The sequence below is a fragment of the Arachis ipaensis genome, chromosome B10 (assembly GCF_000816755.2).
Source record: "Arachis ipaensis cultivar K30076 chromosome B10, Araip1.1, whole genome shotgun sequence".
In the NCBI taxonomy this organism is placed as follows: Eukaryota; Viridiplantae; Streptophyta; class Magnoliopsida; order Fabales; family Fabaceae; genus Arachis; species Arachis ipaensis.
The window spans coordinates 111,281,343-111,296,396 of record NC_029794.2 but is presented as its reverse complement, the minus strand read 5'-3'; the positions used below and the strand labels follow the sequence as shown (position 1 = coordinate 111,296,396).

The following is a 15,054-nucleotide window of genomic DNA, read 5'->3' as shown; positions in this document are numbered from 1 at the left end:
TTATTCAAATGATAACACAAATCCGATTAAATATGATAACACCTAATAAAAATGATAAGTTCGAATCTGACAAAATATACTTCGAGTTGACACTTGAACGACTACTCCAAAACTAAAGCTTATATTCGTAAGCGCAAATTCATAAATAACTCCAAAATATGGGTAAGCTTTAAATCTTAAAAATGAACACTAATGGCAAACGAAATTCTTTAATTTCTTACTTCAGAGTTCAGAGGCACCATGGACAACTTTATGTTTGTGTTAAATAGTTAGAATTTAATTAGTGTTCAAACACAATTAGCATAATAAGTATCTTGCATTATCGAATTTAACTAGAGAGTTAATTTTTTCCGCTAATATCAACCAATTTTTTAAAATTATCTTTTTTATTTTAAATTTTAAAACCTAAATCCTAATTTTAAACCTTATCTTTTTTTTTTTGTCCTCAACCTTTTTTTCATACAAAATCGTCTCTAAGATTTAACTTGATTTTAAAATCGTCCTTACTTTAGGTTGCGTTTGATTTATGTGCAGTTTGAGACATAGACATAAATACATAGACATTGAGAGAGAAAACAAACCCTAGTACGAGAGAGTACATGAGAGTACGTGAAATGGAGAGTGGGGAGAGCAGGGGAGTCTTCGAGGGTGGCACATAGCGAGGCAGCCGGCCATGTCGGCGGAAGCAATAAGGGAGAGAGCGGAGGGGGCATGCATCAGGTGAAAAGGAGGGGATTAAAGGAGATGGTAACAAGACTCAAAGTCAGCGTATATCGTTCAGAGATAAAGTTGTTGTTGGTGCCTCAGCAAGGAGAGCTTTAGAGGTTGCTGATTCTCTTGATGGGGATAAGATGGCTACCGTAGTTGGTAAGCAAGGTGATTTGGAGATACCAACTGTGACGTTCACTGAGGAAGTAAAAGAGATATTGGCAGAGCCCGACAAAGATGCCATCGTGATCAAAGTTCTTGGAAAAAATTTTAGCTATACAGCGATCACGCACAGGCTTAAAGGCGTATGGAGAACCAAAGGAGGATATGAGGTACTAGATGTTGGTTTTGGCTATTTCTTAGTCAAATTTGATCTCTTGGAGGGTAGAGAGAAAGTTCTCCTTGGAGGACCGTGGATGATTACTGGAAGCTATGTTGCGATTAAACCTTGGAGTTCTTCATTCAGACCTTGTGAAAACACTTTTGGGTCTACCATGGTTTGGATAAGAATCACAGGTTTAAACATTAACTATTATCAAGAGAGAGCCATGAAAATGATTGCGTCATCTGTTGGCAAACCGATCCACATCGACTTAGCCACCAAGTCTGCAAAGAGGGGAAAGTATGCAAGAGCATGTGTGCAAATTAACTTGGGACTTCCAGTTATAAAAAAAATTCAAGTTGATGGTCATATGTATGACATAGAATATGAGCACTTGAATTTAATTTGTGAAAAATGTTGCTGCTTTGGGCATGTCACAAGAGAATGTGTGAAAGAGAACAACAATGGCATTGGGAAGGAAAGCACGGTGAAGGAGAAAAATTTGCCGTCACTTTTTCCTGTAGATAACAATAAGAAAACGGTGGAAGGTAGTCAAATCCCAGTAAAAAATTAAAATTTATCTTTTGAATTTGGAATTAATGCCAAATCAATTCCAATTATGGAGAAGCATGGTGCAGCAGATCTTGTGCATGATAATTTGCAAGACTCACGTATGGAAAGGGATACTCGTGCAAAAGAGAGTGAATGGGTTACAGTTAGTAGAAAAGGCAAGGAAAAAGTGGGTAAAGGCCACAATGTGGTGCCAAAAAAAGCCAATGTAGCAATATGCTCCAATTTGGTGAGTAAAAAATTTTTTTTGGGTCTAATAACATGCATGTTGGATCCTCATCAAATGCAAAGGTGAAGTCCTTATCAAATGTAAAGGTGGGGCCTAAGGAAAAGAAAGATCCTCCATCCACGCTTGGTTCTTTGGGAACAACTCAGGTGGCTTTCAAGGATCAGAGTACTCCCTTTTTTAAAGCAGGACACAAAAGGCAGCGTCCTATTTCGCTTCAAAACTCACCTACTGAAGCATTGTCAATGGATTCTCGAGTACAAAAAGAGCTTGATAAAGTTAGTGCAACAACAAACTTGGAGACCCAACCTCAACAGAAGAATGATGGTTCTGCGGTGCAAGTCCACAAAGAGACACTTGGAGACAGGGGTCCATCAATGTGAGGTAGAATGATTAAACATTCCAATTATTTAATTTATTTTTTATGGATTGTGACCATTTAAATATTATTAATTGGAATGTTAGGGGGCGTCAAATAAGATGTCTCGGGTGCACTGTAAGGAGTTGGTACGAAAATTTCAACCAACTTTTTTTTATTTTGGTGGAAACTCATATTGGGTTTGAAACTATGAAAGAATTTTGGGGGAGATTAGGCTATTATCCTATAGGGATTGTAGATGCTGTTGGACACAAGGGAGGAATTTGGTTCCTCTCTGCTAATTTAAAATTTTCTTGTAAAATTCTTTGGACTATGAATCAATGTGTAACTTTGAAAATTGATGGTGGTGGGCGAAGATGGATCTGCAGTGCGGTTTATGGCAGTCCTCAAGCCACTAATAGAATAGAATTATGGAGTCATCTGCTTGATATTGGTTTGTGCATTCAGGACCCATGGGTGGTGGTTGGGGATTTTAATGATATTTTGAGTGTTCATGAGGTGAAGGGGGGTAATTTCTATTCAAATCGCAGTAGTATCTTTGCAAGTACTCTAAATTCTTGTGGTCTTTTTGATCTAACAACCTTTGGAAGACGGTTTACTTGGTTCCGTAAAATTCAAGGAAACAAAGAAATTGCAAAGAGATTGGATAGAGCTTGCTGTACTACAGAATGGCGCCTTCTTTTTCCAGAAGCTTTTGTTGAAGTTCTCAGTCGTTCCCACTATGATCATTGTCCCCTACTTATCCGATGTCAATGAGTTCCTATCAAGAAAGGAAACCGGCCTTTTAGATTCCAAGCGGCATGGGCAACGCATCCTGATTACAAGGCCATTGTTCAGAAATCTTGGGATAGTACAGACTTTGGCATCCATAGGAAGTTGCTGGGGGTCCAAGAAGCTTCGTTGGAATTCAACTCTACAGTCTTCGGCAATATTTTTATTAAAAAGAGGGAATTGGAGGGTTATTTGAATCGTATTCAACGGAAAATGGAAGCTGACGATGATCCGATTCTGAAGCACAAAGAGGAAGAATTGAGAGCTGAGTATAATATAGTTTTGGCCCAGGAAGAATTGCTTTGGTACCAGAAGTCAAAAGATCAATGGGTTCGGTATGGTGATAGAAATACTAGCTTTTTCCATATGCAAACCATCCCTAGAAGAAAATCTAACAAGGTTCATGGGTTGTTAGTCAGTGATGGGTCTTGGTCTGATGATCCGAAAGTTTTGCAAAGGGAGGTTGTTCATTTCTTCAAAAATATTTTTTGTTCTACTGAGCCTGTTGAGGTTAATTGCATGGGAGAAATTCCTATGCCATCTCTTAGCCAGGATGCTTGTGATAATTTTTCTAAACCAGTAACAATGTTGGAGGTTAAAGAAGCTATGGATAATATGAGCTCATTCAAAGCTCCTGGGCCGGATGGTTTTCAAGTTTTTTTTTCAAGGAATATTGGGATGTGGTGGGTCATGAGGTATGGCGTACTGTTCAGAAAGCATTCTTAGGGGAGACGTTAAGCCATTCTTTGTTGGAAACTTTGATTGTTCTTATCCCTAAGTGCGACCCTCCAACTAGATTGAAGGATTTTCGGCCAATAAGCCTTTGTAATGTAATTTATAAGCTAGTGACTAAAGTGCTGGTTAATAGATTACGACCATTTTTGGATGAGATTGTTAGCCCAACTCAGGGAGGGTTTATTCATGGTAGAGGAGCACCTGATAATATTATTGTCGCCCAAGAAGTTCTTCACTTTCTTAAGCGGACAAAGTCTAGAAAAGGAGCTATGGCTTTTAAGATTGATTTAGAAAAGGCTTATGATAGAGTTGATTGAAATTTTCTTGAGCACACTCTTGAATCTTTTGGCTTTCCTTCTCTAATTATTCGGCTTGTAATGAATTGTGTTCAGGCCTCAAATCTTTCCATCCTTTGGAATGGGAATAGATTGGACAGCTTCCAACCTCGCAGAGGGCTCAGGCAAGGAGATCCAATTTCTCCGTATTTATTTATTTTGTGCATGGAGAGATTGGCGTGCTTCATTTCCAAACAAGTTGACGAGGGTATTTGGGATGGTGTGGCTGTTTCTAGAGGGAGACCTAGAGTTTCTCACTTGATGTTTGCAGATGACCTCCTCCTTTTTTGTAAAGCGAAGAAAAGTCAAGTTCAAAATGTTGTGTACACCTTGGAGTTGTTCTGTAAAGTTTCAGGTATGAAGGTTAACATTGAAAAATCTAAAGCTATTTGTTCTAGAAATATCTCTAATAGAAGGAAGGAAATGTTGTCTGGTGTTTCTCATATTCCTTTTACTAGTGACCTAGGCAAATACTTGGGGTGAACCCTAATCATCCTCGAGCTGCTAGATCTATTTTTTCAGACTCTTTAGAGAAGATCAAGAATAGGCTGGCTAGTTGGAAAGGTCGTCTCCTTAACAGAGCAGGCAGGCTTTGCTTAATTAAATCTGTTGCTTCTTCTCTTCCTATTTATCAGATGCAAGTGACTCTTTTTCCTACTTCGGTTTGTCAAAAGATTGATTCTGTGCTTAGACAATTCTTGTGGAAGGAAAAAGTGGGGGAGCGTTGCTTAAATTTGGTCAAGTGGAGCAAAGTTGTCACTCCAAGAAAATATGGAGGCTTGGGAATTAGAGATACTCAATGCGTAAATTTTGCTTTACTCGGAAAGCTTGTTTGGCAATTATTGCATAATAAAGATAAGCTTTGGGTAAGAATTATGTTGGCAAAATATTTATCTGGGAGTTCTTGCTTTTCACCCAAATTTTCTAATAATGTTTCAAGCACTTGGCGAGCGATTTATAAGACAATAGAAAAGCTTCGTGATGGTTTTGATTGGTGTACAAGCAGGATGTCTCAATCCTTTTGGTATCATGCTTGGCGACCATGTGGAATGCTAGCTCCTTTGGTTCCTTTTGTGCACATTTCTGATTCTCACTTGAAGTTAGAAGATGTCTGGCACCTTGGGCATTGGCGGTGGGATATTCTTTGCACAATGATTCCGGAAGAAGTTAAACTTGATTTGATGCTCTTTGATCCTATCAAGCAGGCAGGAGATAAAACAGGTTGGTTTTGGACAAACTCAAATACTCTCACCTACTCGACTAAAAGCGGGTATGAATGGCTATTGAAGAAGAAATTTGGCTGGAATGATAATGAAAATTGGCTTTGGCTTTGGCGCTTGAGAATACCGGAGAAGATAAAGTGTCTGCTCTGGCTTTGCCTCAACAACGGAGTTCCCACAGCTGGTTACCGGTTTCAAAGAGGTATTTCTACTTCTGATTTTTGTCAGAGATGTTATCTTGCTCTAGAGGATATTAACCACTGCTTTAGGACTTGCCAAAAAGCTCGTCAGATTTGGATTAGCTTAAATTTGGGAATGATCGCTGAGGACTCTAATTTGGATTTTGTGTCTTGGATTCGTTCTAACCTCAACAAAAATGAGTTTCACTTTGCAGCGGCCTTTTGGTGGATTTGGAGGGATAGGAACAATGACATCTTCCACCAAGATGATCCATGGAGTAAGGAGAAAATTGTTCACTTAGTTAAACATGCTGCTCGAGATTTCTCTAATGTTGTTATCAACAAAAAACATATTATTCCTTCTTCTTTGAAATATAACTGGGAACCACCTCCAATGAATGTCTGTAAAGTGAACTGCGATGCAAGCGTTTTTGAAAATGAGCAATTAGCTGTCTTTGGATGTATTATTAGAGACAGCATGGGAATTTGGATAAAAGGTTGTTCTGCCAGTATACCTCTTTCTAGTGTTCTCTGTTGTGAGCTTCATGCTATTTGGAGAGGGTTTGTTATGGCTTGGGATTGCGAGTGCAAAGAGGTCATATGTGAAACTGATAATCTTGATGCGTTTCTTCTTGTTTCGGGAGGCACAACCAGCATGATTAGGAATGACTCTGATCTGCTTGACAAAATCAAAGAGATGCTCCAGCGCAATTGGACAGCTACTTTAGTGCTCATCCAGCGAACAGCAAACAGAGCGGCTAATTTAATGGCTAAGACTGCTGTTTTAAACAAGCAGGTGTATCTAGAGTGGTTACTGCCTCCTAATAATTTAGACATTATTATTAGAGAGGAGTACTACTCTTTTTCTTAGGTCTTTTTTCTTTGTGTTATGTTCAGTCACCAAAAAAAAAATACATAGACATTGAAGACATAGACATAGTGATACACGTATTTTTTTAATTTGTTTGATAAGTAAGCACAAGACACAACAATAAATTAACTCTTTATAAAATGTCAATATTATCCTTACCACAAAATATCACTACCACTATCACCATTTTTTCTCTGCTACTGATTAAACAACCACCTCCACTTTTCTACTACCATTAACAACTCTTGAACTAATAAAAGAAATTAATCAAATAAAATAACCTAAAATATTTAACAAATGGTCCTAACCAGCCTCCAATAAAATACAATTTGTTTTTAAAAAAGCAAAAAACATTCCATCAACAAACAATCTTAACCATTTGCCTCCAACAACACCAAGGTCTATCTTCCATCTTCAGTTTAAAGATCTACCAGCAAAGTCAGTAGCCATTGTTGTAACCTTGATTTCAAAAATGATGAAACTCTTGAATAAGAGAGAGAAATACGGAAACAAATTGAGAAAAAGAGAAGAAGAATGGCAGATCTGGAAGTTAACGACATTAAAGACGATTATAGATGCGATATAGAACAGTAACAATGGTGGATTTGGGCATAAACAAAGGTAAATACAACAAGAAGTAGAAGAGACAGAGGAATAAGTGAAGAAGAAGAAGAATAAAAAAAAGAGATTAGGGGAATAGACAAAAATGAAGAGGAGGAAGAGAAAAATATGTAGCTATTTTGGAAGAGAAATAGACTATGATGAAGAAAAAGAGAAAGATGGAGGTGAGGAGATGGAGGAGTTCAGGTTCACTGAAAAAGATGAAAGATGAAGTGGGAGGAGATGAAGTAGGAAGGAGGGTAGTGTTAAGAATTTTATAAAATTAGTAAGGGTGAAATTGTCCAAAAAAATTATATAATTTGTGTCCACCCTTAAAAATCTGTGTCTCACCATTTGGAAGAGACACAAAATACACGTATTCCATGTACTCTTGTGTATAACTGTGTCTCTCACTTTTTTGTGTCTCATACAACAAACACTGGACGTGTGACACCGTGTTCATGTCTCTGATGGACATGGACATCAACCAAACGGGCCGTTAAGGACCAAAATCGTACAGAGGTGGAGACAGAAGCAGAAGCAAAGGTGGATCGTGGACAACTTCTTCTTCTTTCCTTCTCCCTTCTCTTATTTTTCTTTTTTTATTTTATAATTTTTTTGTTATAAGTAATTTGGTTCCAAATTTTAATATTTAAGTAAAAATGACAGTTTTTAAGGACGATTTTATATGCAAAACAAGGTTGGGGACGAAAAAAATTTCCGGCCAATATTTTAGAAACCAAAATGTACTTAACCCAAAATAAAATTAAGAGAATAATTTTATAATAAAAAATTGACTACTATTAACTGATTAAAGTTGGCTTTCTGTTACAATTAGACTCAGAGCCAAACTATGGCTTTAAAGAAAAACAATAATTGTTTTTTATAGTGAGAGCATCAATTAAAAAACAAACTTGACTAGGCCCAAAGAGAGATTAATCCTTTTCTTCTAAGAAGACTATGGAGCATGGACAAGGGATATCCTTTAGCACAGAGAAGGTGCGTATGAATATTGACAGCCATGATAAATGTTAAAATGTTGTGATCTCCTCTTAATTTAGGCACTATTCTTCCTCTCAGAAATAACTCCAACATATTCAAACATTTTCCTTGTTCTATGGTTCTTGAGGTTTGAAAAGATTGACACACTAAAGATTTGGTAAATTGGTAGAATAGTTGACGCTAAGAGATAGTTTTTTGACGTCATTATGTTGATAGAAAAAAATTTATTTTAATAAAAAATATATATTTTTTAACATATTTAGTAAATTTTTAGTAGTAAAAGTAAAGAGGAATGCTAGGGGCTAGCAATTTTGGTGTTTTGTAACCATCAATTGGCTATCAATAGTGTTTTTAATGGTGTGAGATTACATCTAATGGTGGGAGATCACTCACTTTTGTTTTGATGGTTAAGTGCTGGCCAGAAAACACAAAAGTTGCTGGCCGCCTAGACTTTTCCAAAAATAAAAGTATTAAAAAAATAAAAAATATTTTTTTGTAGAAATTATTTTAATATAAAAATAAAGATAGTATTTTGGTTGAATATTGATATTTAAAATGTATTACATTATTGTGGATGTGTAAAAAAGGTGTCCAACACGTAGGATAGGCTAAAATGTTGATACATGTTTAATACACATCTTGCATGTTGCCAGAATGATGACACGTGTCCAACACGTAAGGGTAATTACACTAAATAATTCCATTTTCAACAAAAACACCAATATTTTTTCTATATAAAATAAAATTAGCCTCTTTTTTTGAGAAGCTACCGTTTACATATTTTATAAACTCACCCAAACAAAGTCGTACTAAAGCTGCACAAGTACAATCTTGTAGAAAAGCTGTTTGTCTTTATGCATAGAGAACCATGTTTGTCTGTACAACCACTTTTCATTCCTTATGCATTAGTTGATGCACAAGTACGTCTAATTTCACCCTCATTCCCTGTTTTCACTCCAACACTTGTGAGCTTCAAGAAAGCTTGGCTCCAATTTACAAAGAAAAGTTCTTGATTGTTTGCAAAATCCTTCACCATTGTTCTTGTGCTGTTTTCATTCAGCAAAGCAGAATCTGACTGGAAAAGCCCTTTGTGCACCAAGAGATTCCGATAGTACTGGTTGTCAAAGACCATAGGTGTTTCAGGATCATTGTTCACTGTAGCAGATGCCATTGCACTTACTGGACACTGTTTCATTAGCTCAACAGCATAGTTACTGTCCAGAGTCTTGTCGATGAGCGTGAACCGTCCCTTCGTGTCTTCTTGGAATCGGCCTCTGAATGCGTTGCAATGAGCCACTCCGATGGTGTGAGCTCCTGCAAAGACTAGCCATCACTAATTAAGTATCTAATATGATGTTAAAAGAACACTCAGAAAGATCAAGATCAAGAACATGCACCTGAAAGAATGACAAGATCAAGAACAGACAATCCTTTAGATGTGAAAAGCTTAACCATCTCATCCATTGTAAAACTTGTGTCCACGATGTTCGGCCTGACATTCGAAGCAAGCGAAACCATCCCATCTCTTCTTCCTGTGGGAATTTGAACCATTGGTCCACCAGCCTATTCTCAAAAGCACTTCAATTAAATTAATTAACCACCTTATATTGATATGATGGTGAAGACTCGCATGCAGTTTTTTTTATATGAAATTAATGCTGAGAACGGTTAGATGATTTGATATATTTGACTAAATTACAACTTAATGATTTTCAGCTATCAATTTCACATGAAAACAACTGTATCTGAGTTTCCACCTAATATGATGCATGCATTATCGAAGAATATGAGCATGCAGTGTGAGGGAGAAACTTACAATTCCAACGGCATCTCTGGCTGCAAGAGCAATGATATCCGCACAAGAAACAGTTTCAGGGCAAAGCATCTCAAGGACTTTTTTTGCTGATTCTATAACTGAATATCCACCAACAGACCTATTTCCTGGATCAGTTTGCTCAGTATTGTTCCCAATTAGCATCAAAGATGCATCGCATCCCTGCATGTATTAATTACTTTTGAGTCATAATTGAATACAAAAACAACAAGAGTGACTTTATGTTATTTCCCTCAAAGTTGCATGCATCCTGTATAACCATCTCAGCTAATCAAATTTTGCATCACACAACAATGCATGCTTGTATCCATTTAATGTTTAATAAGGATACTGTTAAGATATAAAGCCGTTCGTTCATTTGTTTCTAACAGTTTAAGTTTTTCAATGAGAAGGTTCTTAAAACTATGAAACAAACTGAACTAAAAAAGAGAGGCAAACTTATGGTTTAGCATAGTATGTTTGGCTTGCATGGACAATGACTAACCTCCACAAAGCAATCATGGAAAACCAAGCGGAGGAGCTTTCCTGGAATGGAAGGATCATTGGAAGAGGAAGAGGTAACTATGTCCCTTATGATGAACTCAGCTGAAGGGCATGAAGCTGCATAGAAGTTGAAAGAGAGGCCATCTACAAAAGAAAAGACAAAAAGAGAAGAGACTGCAATGGAAAGAATCACTCTTCTAGTTTCCATGAAAACAAAGTGTTTAGTCTTTTTTGGGTGATTCTAAGTGCAGTGTTAGGAAGACCCTTTCACTTTGAATACAGATACTTGATAATTTATTGATGCACATTTATTCATTCATATACATATATCAAAAAAGAGGTGGCCAGCCAGGTATTTGTCCCCATACAAGCCCCCATTTAAAACTGCATTAATGCAGTTTGGTGAGTCAGTAGAAAAGTAGATGTGAGGGTTATTTATGTATGTCAATTACTGAACTTATTTCATGTCATCAAGGTCAAGGTCCTAAAGATGATTGAGGTAAATTCTTAAATTGCACACTTTTATAATAGGAAATAGTTACTGCTACATTTCATGGGGAAACTGCTTCTATAAAGGTCTTTCTATTTAGTTATGCACACTTTCAAATTAGGATATGATGTGAAGTTAAAATTAATACAGCAACCTATATAGTTAAAGAAGCATGTGATATCTCTGATCTTAGCCTTTACTAATGTTCTAGTATGTCAAGAATGTTACCACTGTTCAAGTTCGTTCTTAGGTTTTATGCAGAGTTTGTCGCAATGTATTTGTTTTGCACTTTAATTTGATAATATACATGTGTAGTTTCTGTGATGTGTTAAATTATTAATATGTTGCCTGGATAACATTTTGGTTTATAATAAGTTAAAAATAAGAAAGGCCACCGCAGACAGAAATAAGTGAAAATATTCTAATACATCCCTTTTCTAAACTTAAAGTGGAAAATGTTTACTATCTTCTTCAAATTATCGCATGAAGTATAACCTAAATGATATTTCAACTTGCAAATTTGAAAGTTGAAAATATTAGTCCCAAGGAACATAAAACATTTATGTTTTTTATCTTGGACCAGCAGCAAATATCAATTTACTTTTTTTAAAAGTTAAAAGTTAAATCACATAAAAGAAATCATGGCTTACACATAAATCTTCCCAAATAGCGAATGAATGGTGATGTCTAGATACCGTTGAGAAGAACAGGGAACAGCATTAATAAATCCCTTGAAATGGAACAAATTTTCTCATTGAGTTGTTAAGTACAAGTATACAACACTATTTGTCAGATCCAGCTAGACTTTGCAGTACAAGGGGCAAAATCATGGGTGGGTCACCATTTTTTAATTGTTTGTTGGTGTGGCTTGGCAACCACAAGTCCACAACTGTAACTAAAGGCTTTGTTTTGGTTTGTTAATTATTTATGTACATAGAAACTCAAAAATAAATCTCCAGTCAATTGGTCTAAAATGCTAGTCAATTGCAAAATTGATTCAGCAGTTCAAAGTTCAGTTTCCACGTCTTGAACATTTGAGAGATCATCATCTTCCAAATCATCAATAGGAATGTCTTCACTGTCATAATCGACAGGGCCTAGATATGAATAAAAATAGTTTTATATAAGTGATTAACTCAAAAAGTTTTGAGACAAAAATATAATACCGTTGTAATGCTATTGAAGCAACTTTGGCAATGACATCAGCAATACCAATTAGAAGAGATAACTACTAAAAGCATGGCTTCCCATATGAGACGATGACAATTAAGAAAGGCTAAAGTTTACCTCTTCCAATGGAGCGAGAAGGATAAGGTGACAAGTCAGTTGATTCAGGATTCTTATCAAGGAGGTATGGAAGGTCAAGAAACTGTAAAAGAGATTCTGTTTGAGGATTCCGAGGACAACCTGCAGAAAGAATAAATGATATTAGGATATCATCTTTAACCAAAGATCAAGGTGAACTATAGTTAATTTGGAGTTTGCAATGGAAAACAAAGAAATACCAGCAAAAGAACCATGAAAATTGGATTGAGAAGGATCATAACACGGAGCAGTTTTAACAAATTCAAAAGGTTTGCACCCTCTCTGTTGTAACCTGCTTCTAACCCATTGGCGACAATCATCCATCTCAAGATTCACACCTCTGTCACCAATGCAAATAGAAATTTAGTTTTTTAAACTTTGGTAGGAGGGGAGGGGGGAACAGCAGGACAAATATGATTTTAAATGAGTACTCAAATTATATGCGTTATTTAAGGTTTCTATAATGCACACACCTGAAATCTGCACCCTTGGGTGTCAGCGGGAATATAGAGTTGAACCTCCTTGTTATGGCTAACCATTCTTCATCATACTGAATCTCATAAGGGCCTGCCTCTGATTCGATTTCCACTATCTAAACATGCAGGACATACCATGAGTTTGGTTACTAACATAAAACAGCCATTAGAGAGGATTAGCCTGCACTTAATACTTAAGCCTCTATAGTCTATACCTGCAAGAAGTCGCGCCGAGGAAGACATTTATCAAGTGCAAGGAATTTTGTCAGCGGACCTCCTTCCCCGTGCTGAACAAGAGCAGCAAACTTGCAATGTAAATGAGCAGAAAACCAATATTGTGGTTTCAGTTTACCTAGAAGTTGAGAAGCAGCTTTACTCCCAAGTCTTCCTTCCTCAATCTGGCAAAAATGAGAATATCATGCTGTCATAAACAATGTAATTAAAAAAAGAAAAGATAATGCATGCCATCAAAGATTATATGACTGCTCAAAAATGATTATGTATATGACAGCTTCATTTTTGCCTTGTATAAAAAGAAGTGAGGATAGTGTCCTGAATTTTAGGGCTTTTGAGTAGCAAGACAATGAGGTTTTAGCCAAAAGAATGAAAAAAAAAACCAAAGTCATCGACACCCAGCAAGAATTAGTCATAAATTAAATACATTGCTAAATAAGCTCCTCGATTAAAAGAACAATCAACTGCAAAATAACACCTCCTGCTTAAAAAAGGGCTTTCGCCGTACAAGCTCCCTCCAATCCCCACAATCAGTGATTCTCACGGGCCAATCATGAGAAAGAAAGATATCAATCGGTTCCTCAATTTGCATGAGTTTGTGAACATCGTATTCTCGAACATGATACACAGACCTGATGGTGCTCTGATCATAGGGAGGTCTCTCAAAGTGTCCTGCACAAAGAACAATATATAGTAATTACAACAGAAAATACTACACTCCCTACACACTAACCCTTAATGCAAGAGCCATTCAACAAATAGTTTGTTAAATGGTAGTAACAATACAAGTCTATAACTCATTCATAGCAAAGATACAAAAGCAGATTAACAACCTGATTTATAGTGGCGAGCATTATAAATTCCGGAAAGCCCACCAATTCGAACATTCCCAAACTTGATTACCCCAGCAACTCCCAAGAAATATATATTAGGTGCAGCCCATCCTCCATAATACCTAGTTACAATACACCACAACTTCAAAAGTTAGCAGTGCCCTAAATTCCTAAATCCTAAACCCTAAACTCCAAGAAAAGAAAATAACTCACATTTCCCACAAGTAATTGGAGGCTTCATGGTTGCCACCGATGAAGATGGTAGGATAAGGAGCAACCTCCAAGCCAGAATAGTACTTCCAGAAGGAATTCATGGATCGGAATTTCGGGGGAACGTTCATGCTTTTCAAATCTTGCTCATTCCTAACAGCCTAATCTTCACGAATTGCACAGTTAACTCATGAAAAGATTGAGAATTTGTGAAGTGATTGTGAAATGTGAAGTAGTAAGTACCTGGAAATCTCCGCAGCAGAGGAGGAGATCGATTTTGATGTTTTGGGTTTCCTCGAGATGCTTGAGGGTTTTGTAGACATTGTCGAGTTCGCCATGCATGCACCCTTCCACTGCTATCTTCATCCTCCTCCTTCTTCTTCTTCAAACAGTAGCAGCACTTTGGGTTTTATTGAAATCAAAACAAAACTCTAATCCCTGAAATGCGCTCGCTTATTTGATTATTAGTTTATTACCCTACCAATCAAATACTATAATTTTTCATGAATTAAATATATTTAAAAAAAAAACGCATTAAAATATCTATAACTAATTGCAGTAAAAAAATGTAAAGGCATGAAAGAATTGCTCCTTCCGGCTATACGTATGTATGTAAAGTTGTAAAGTGGGATTTTTTTTTAAATAAATAAAATAAATATATTAATTACCGAAATATATATTTACGAGTATTTTTACCAAAAAAGATCACATCACATATCGTTTACTGTGTAAACTTTCACTGAGAATAAATACAGCGTATATTTTATTTATAGTGTAAAAGATACGTATTAACTTAGTGTAAACGAGATACGTTAAGACAAATTTTCAGCGGCTATAAAAGGATTGTATCCTCTGCAAACATTTCACTACTTCTTTGCTATCTATTCCTTCCGAAAATAAGCCAAAATGCCCGGTAGTAGTGGTTTCTTGGTTGTCAGTGTGTATCCAATTGTCGTATGAGAAATAGTGATAATAAAGTAACATTTGAGTGTGAGAATCCTATTCTGTTGCATACCTGGCCAGTAAGCTCATTGGCGAAATTGAAAAGTCTGACATTGGGTAGCATCAGTGGGAGTGAGAGAAAAGAGATCGGAAGGGTAGGATATAGGTTGCTAGCACCGATGGAAAATGGAGTTTTTCGGTTCCGTCTGTTTTGACTCCATAGCGACGAACATGTGCGCCTAATGTTTGACAATTGTAACATTAACCACCATGCAGTCAATCTGTATTAATCATGTTAAGCGAAAAATGAAGAATAGTAAAACCAATTT

General features: G+C 36.5%; 1 protein-coding gene across 3 annotated transcripts; it reads right to left on the bottom strand.

Annotated features, from left to right (window-relative positions):
- On the bottom strand, window positions 8,750-14,312 carry LOC107623592 (lariat debranching enzyme). 3 transcript variants are annotated; one of them, XM_021113234.1, is made up of 12 exons: window positions 14,027-14,312; window positions 13,787-13,944; window positions 13,574-13,695; window positions 13,219-13,412; window positions 12,722-12,904; window positions 12,504-12,622; window positions 12,231-12,370; window positions 12,013-12,132; window positions 10,237-10,409; window positions 9,735-9,914; window positions 9,316-9,481; window positions 8,750-9,241 (listed from the first exon to the last, which is right to left on the bottom strand). In XM_021113234.1, the coding sequence occupies exons 1-12, from the start codon at window positions 14,147-14,149 to the stop codon at window positions 8,817-8,819; spliced, it is 2,103 nt and encodes a 700-aa protein (XP_020968893.1). In that variant the 5' UTR covers window positions 14,150-14,312; the 3' UTR covers window positions 8,750-8,816. The 3 variants fall into 3 exon arrangements, with proteins under 3 accessions (XP_020968893.1, XP_020968894.1, XP_016181405.1); XM_021113235.1 differs by having other exon boundaries at window positions 8,750-9,232; window positions 14,027-14,309; XM_016325919.2 differs by lacking the exons at window positions 8,750-9,241; window positions 9,316-9,481; window positions 9,735-9,914; window positions 10,237-10,409 and adding an exon at window positions 11,423-11,822 and having other exon boundaries at window positions 14,027-14,273.

Excerpts from the sequence above, each read along its gene's own strand:
- LOC107623592 (XM_021113234.1), bottom strand. The coding sequence starts at position 14,149 with ATGAAGATAGCAGTGGAAGGGTGCATGCATGGCGAACTCGACAATGTC. Across the intron at positions 12,623-12,721 it reads CTCGGCGCGACTTCTTGCAG|ATAGTGGAAATCGAATCAGA; the intron begins GTATAGACTATA and ends CTGCATGTTTAG. Across the intron at positions 9,915-10,236 it reads TCCATGATTGCTTTGTGGAG|GGATGCGATGCATCTTTGAT; the intron begins GTTAGTCATTGT and ends TAATACATGCAG.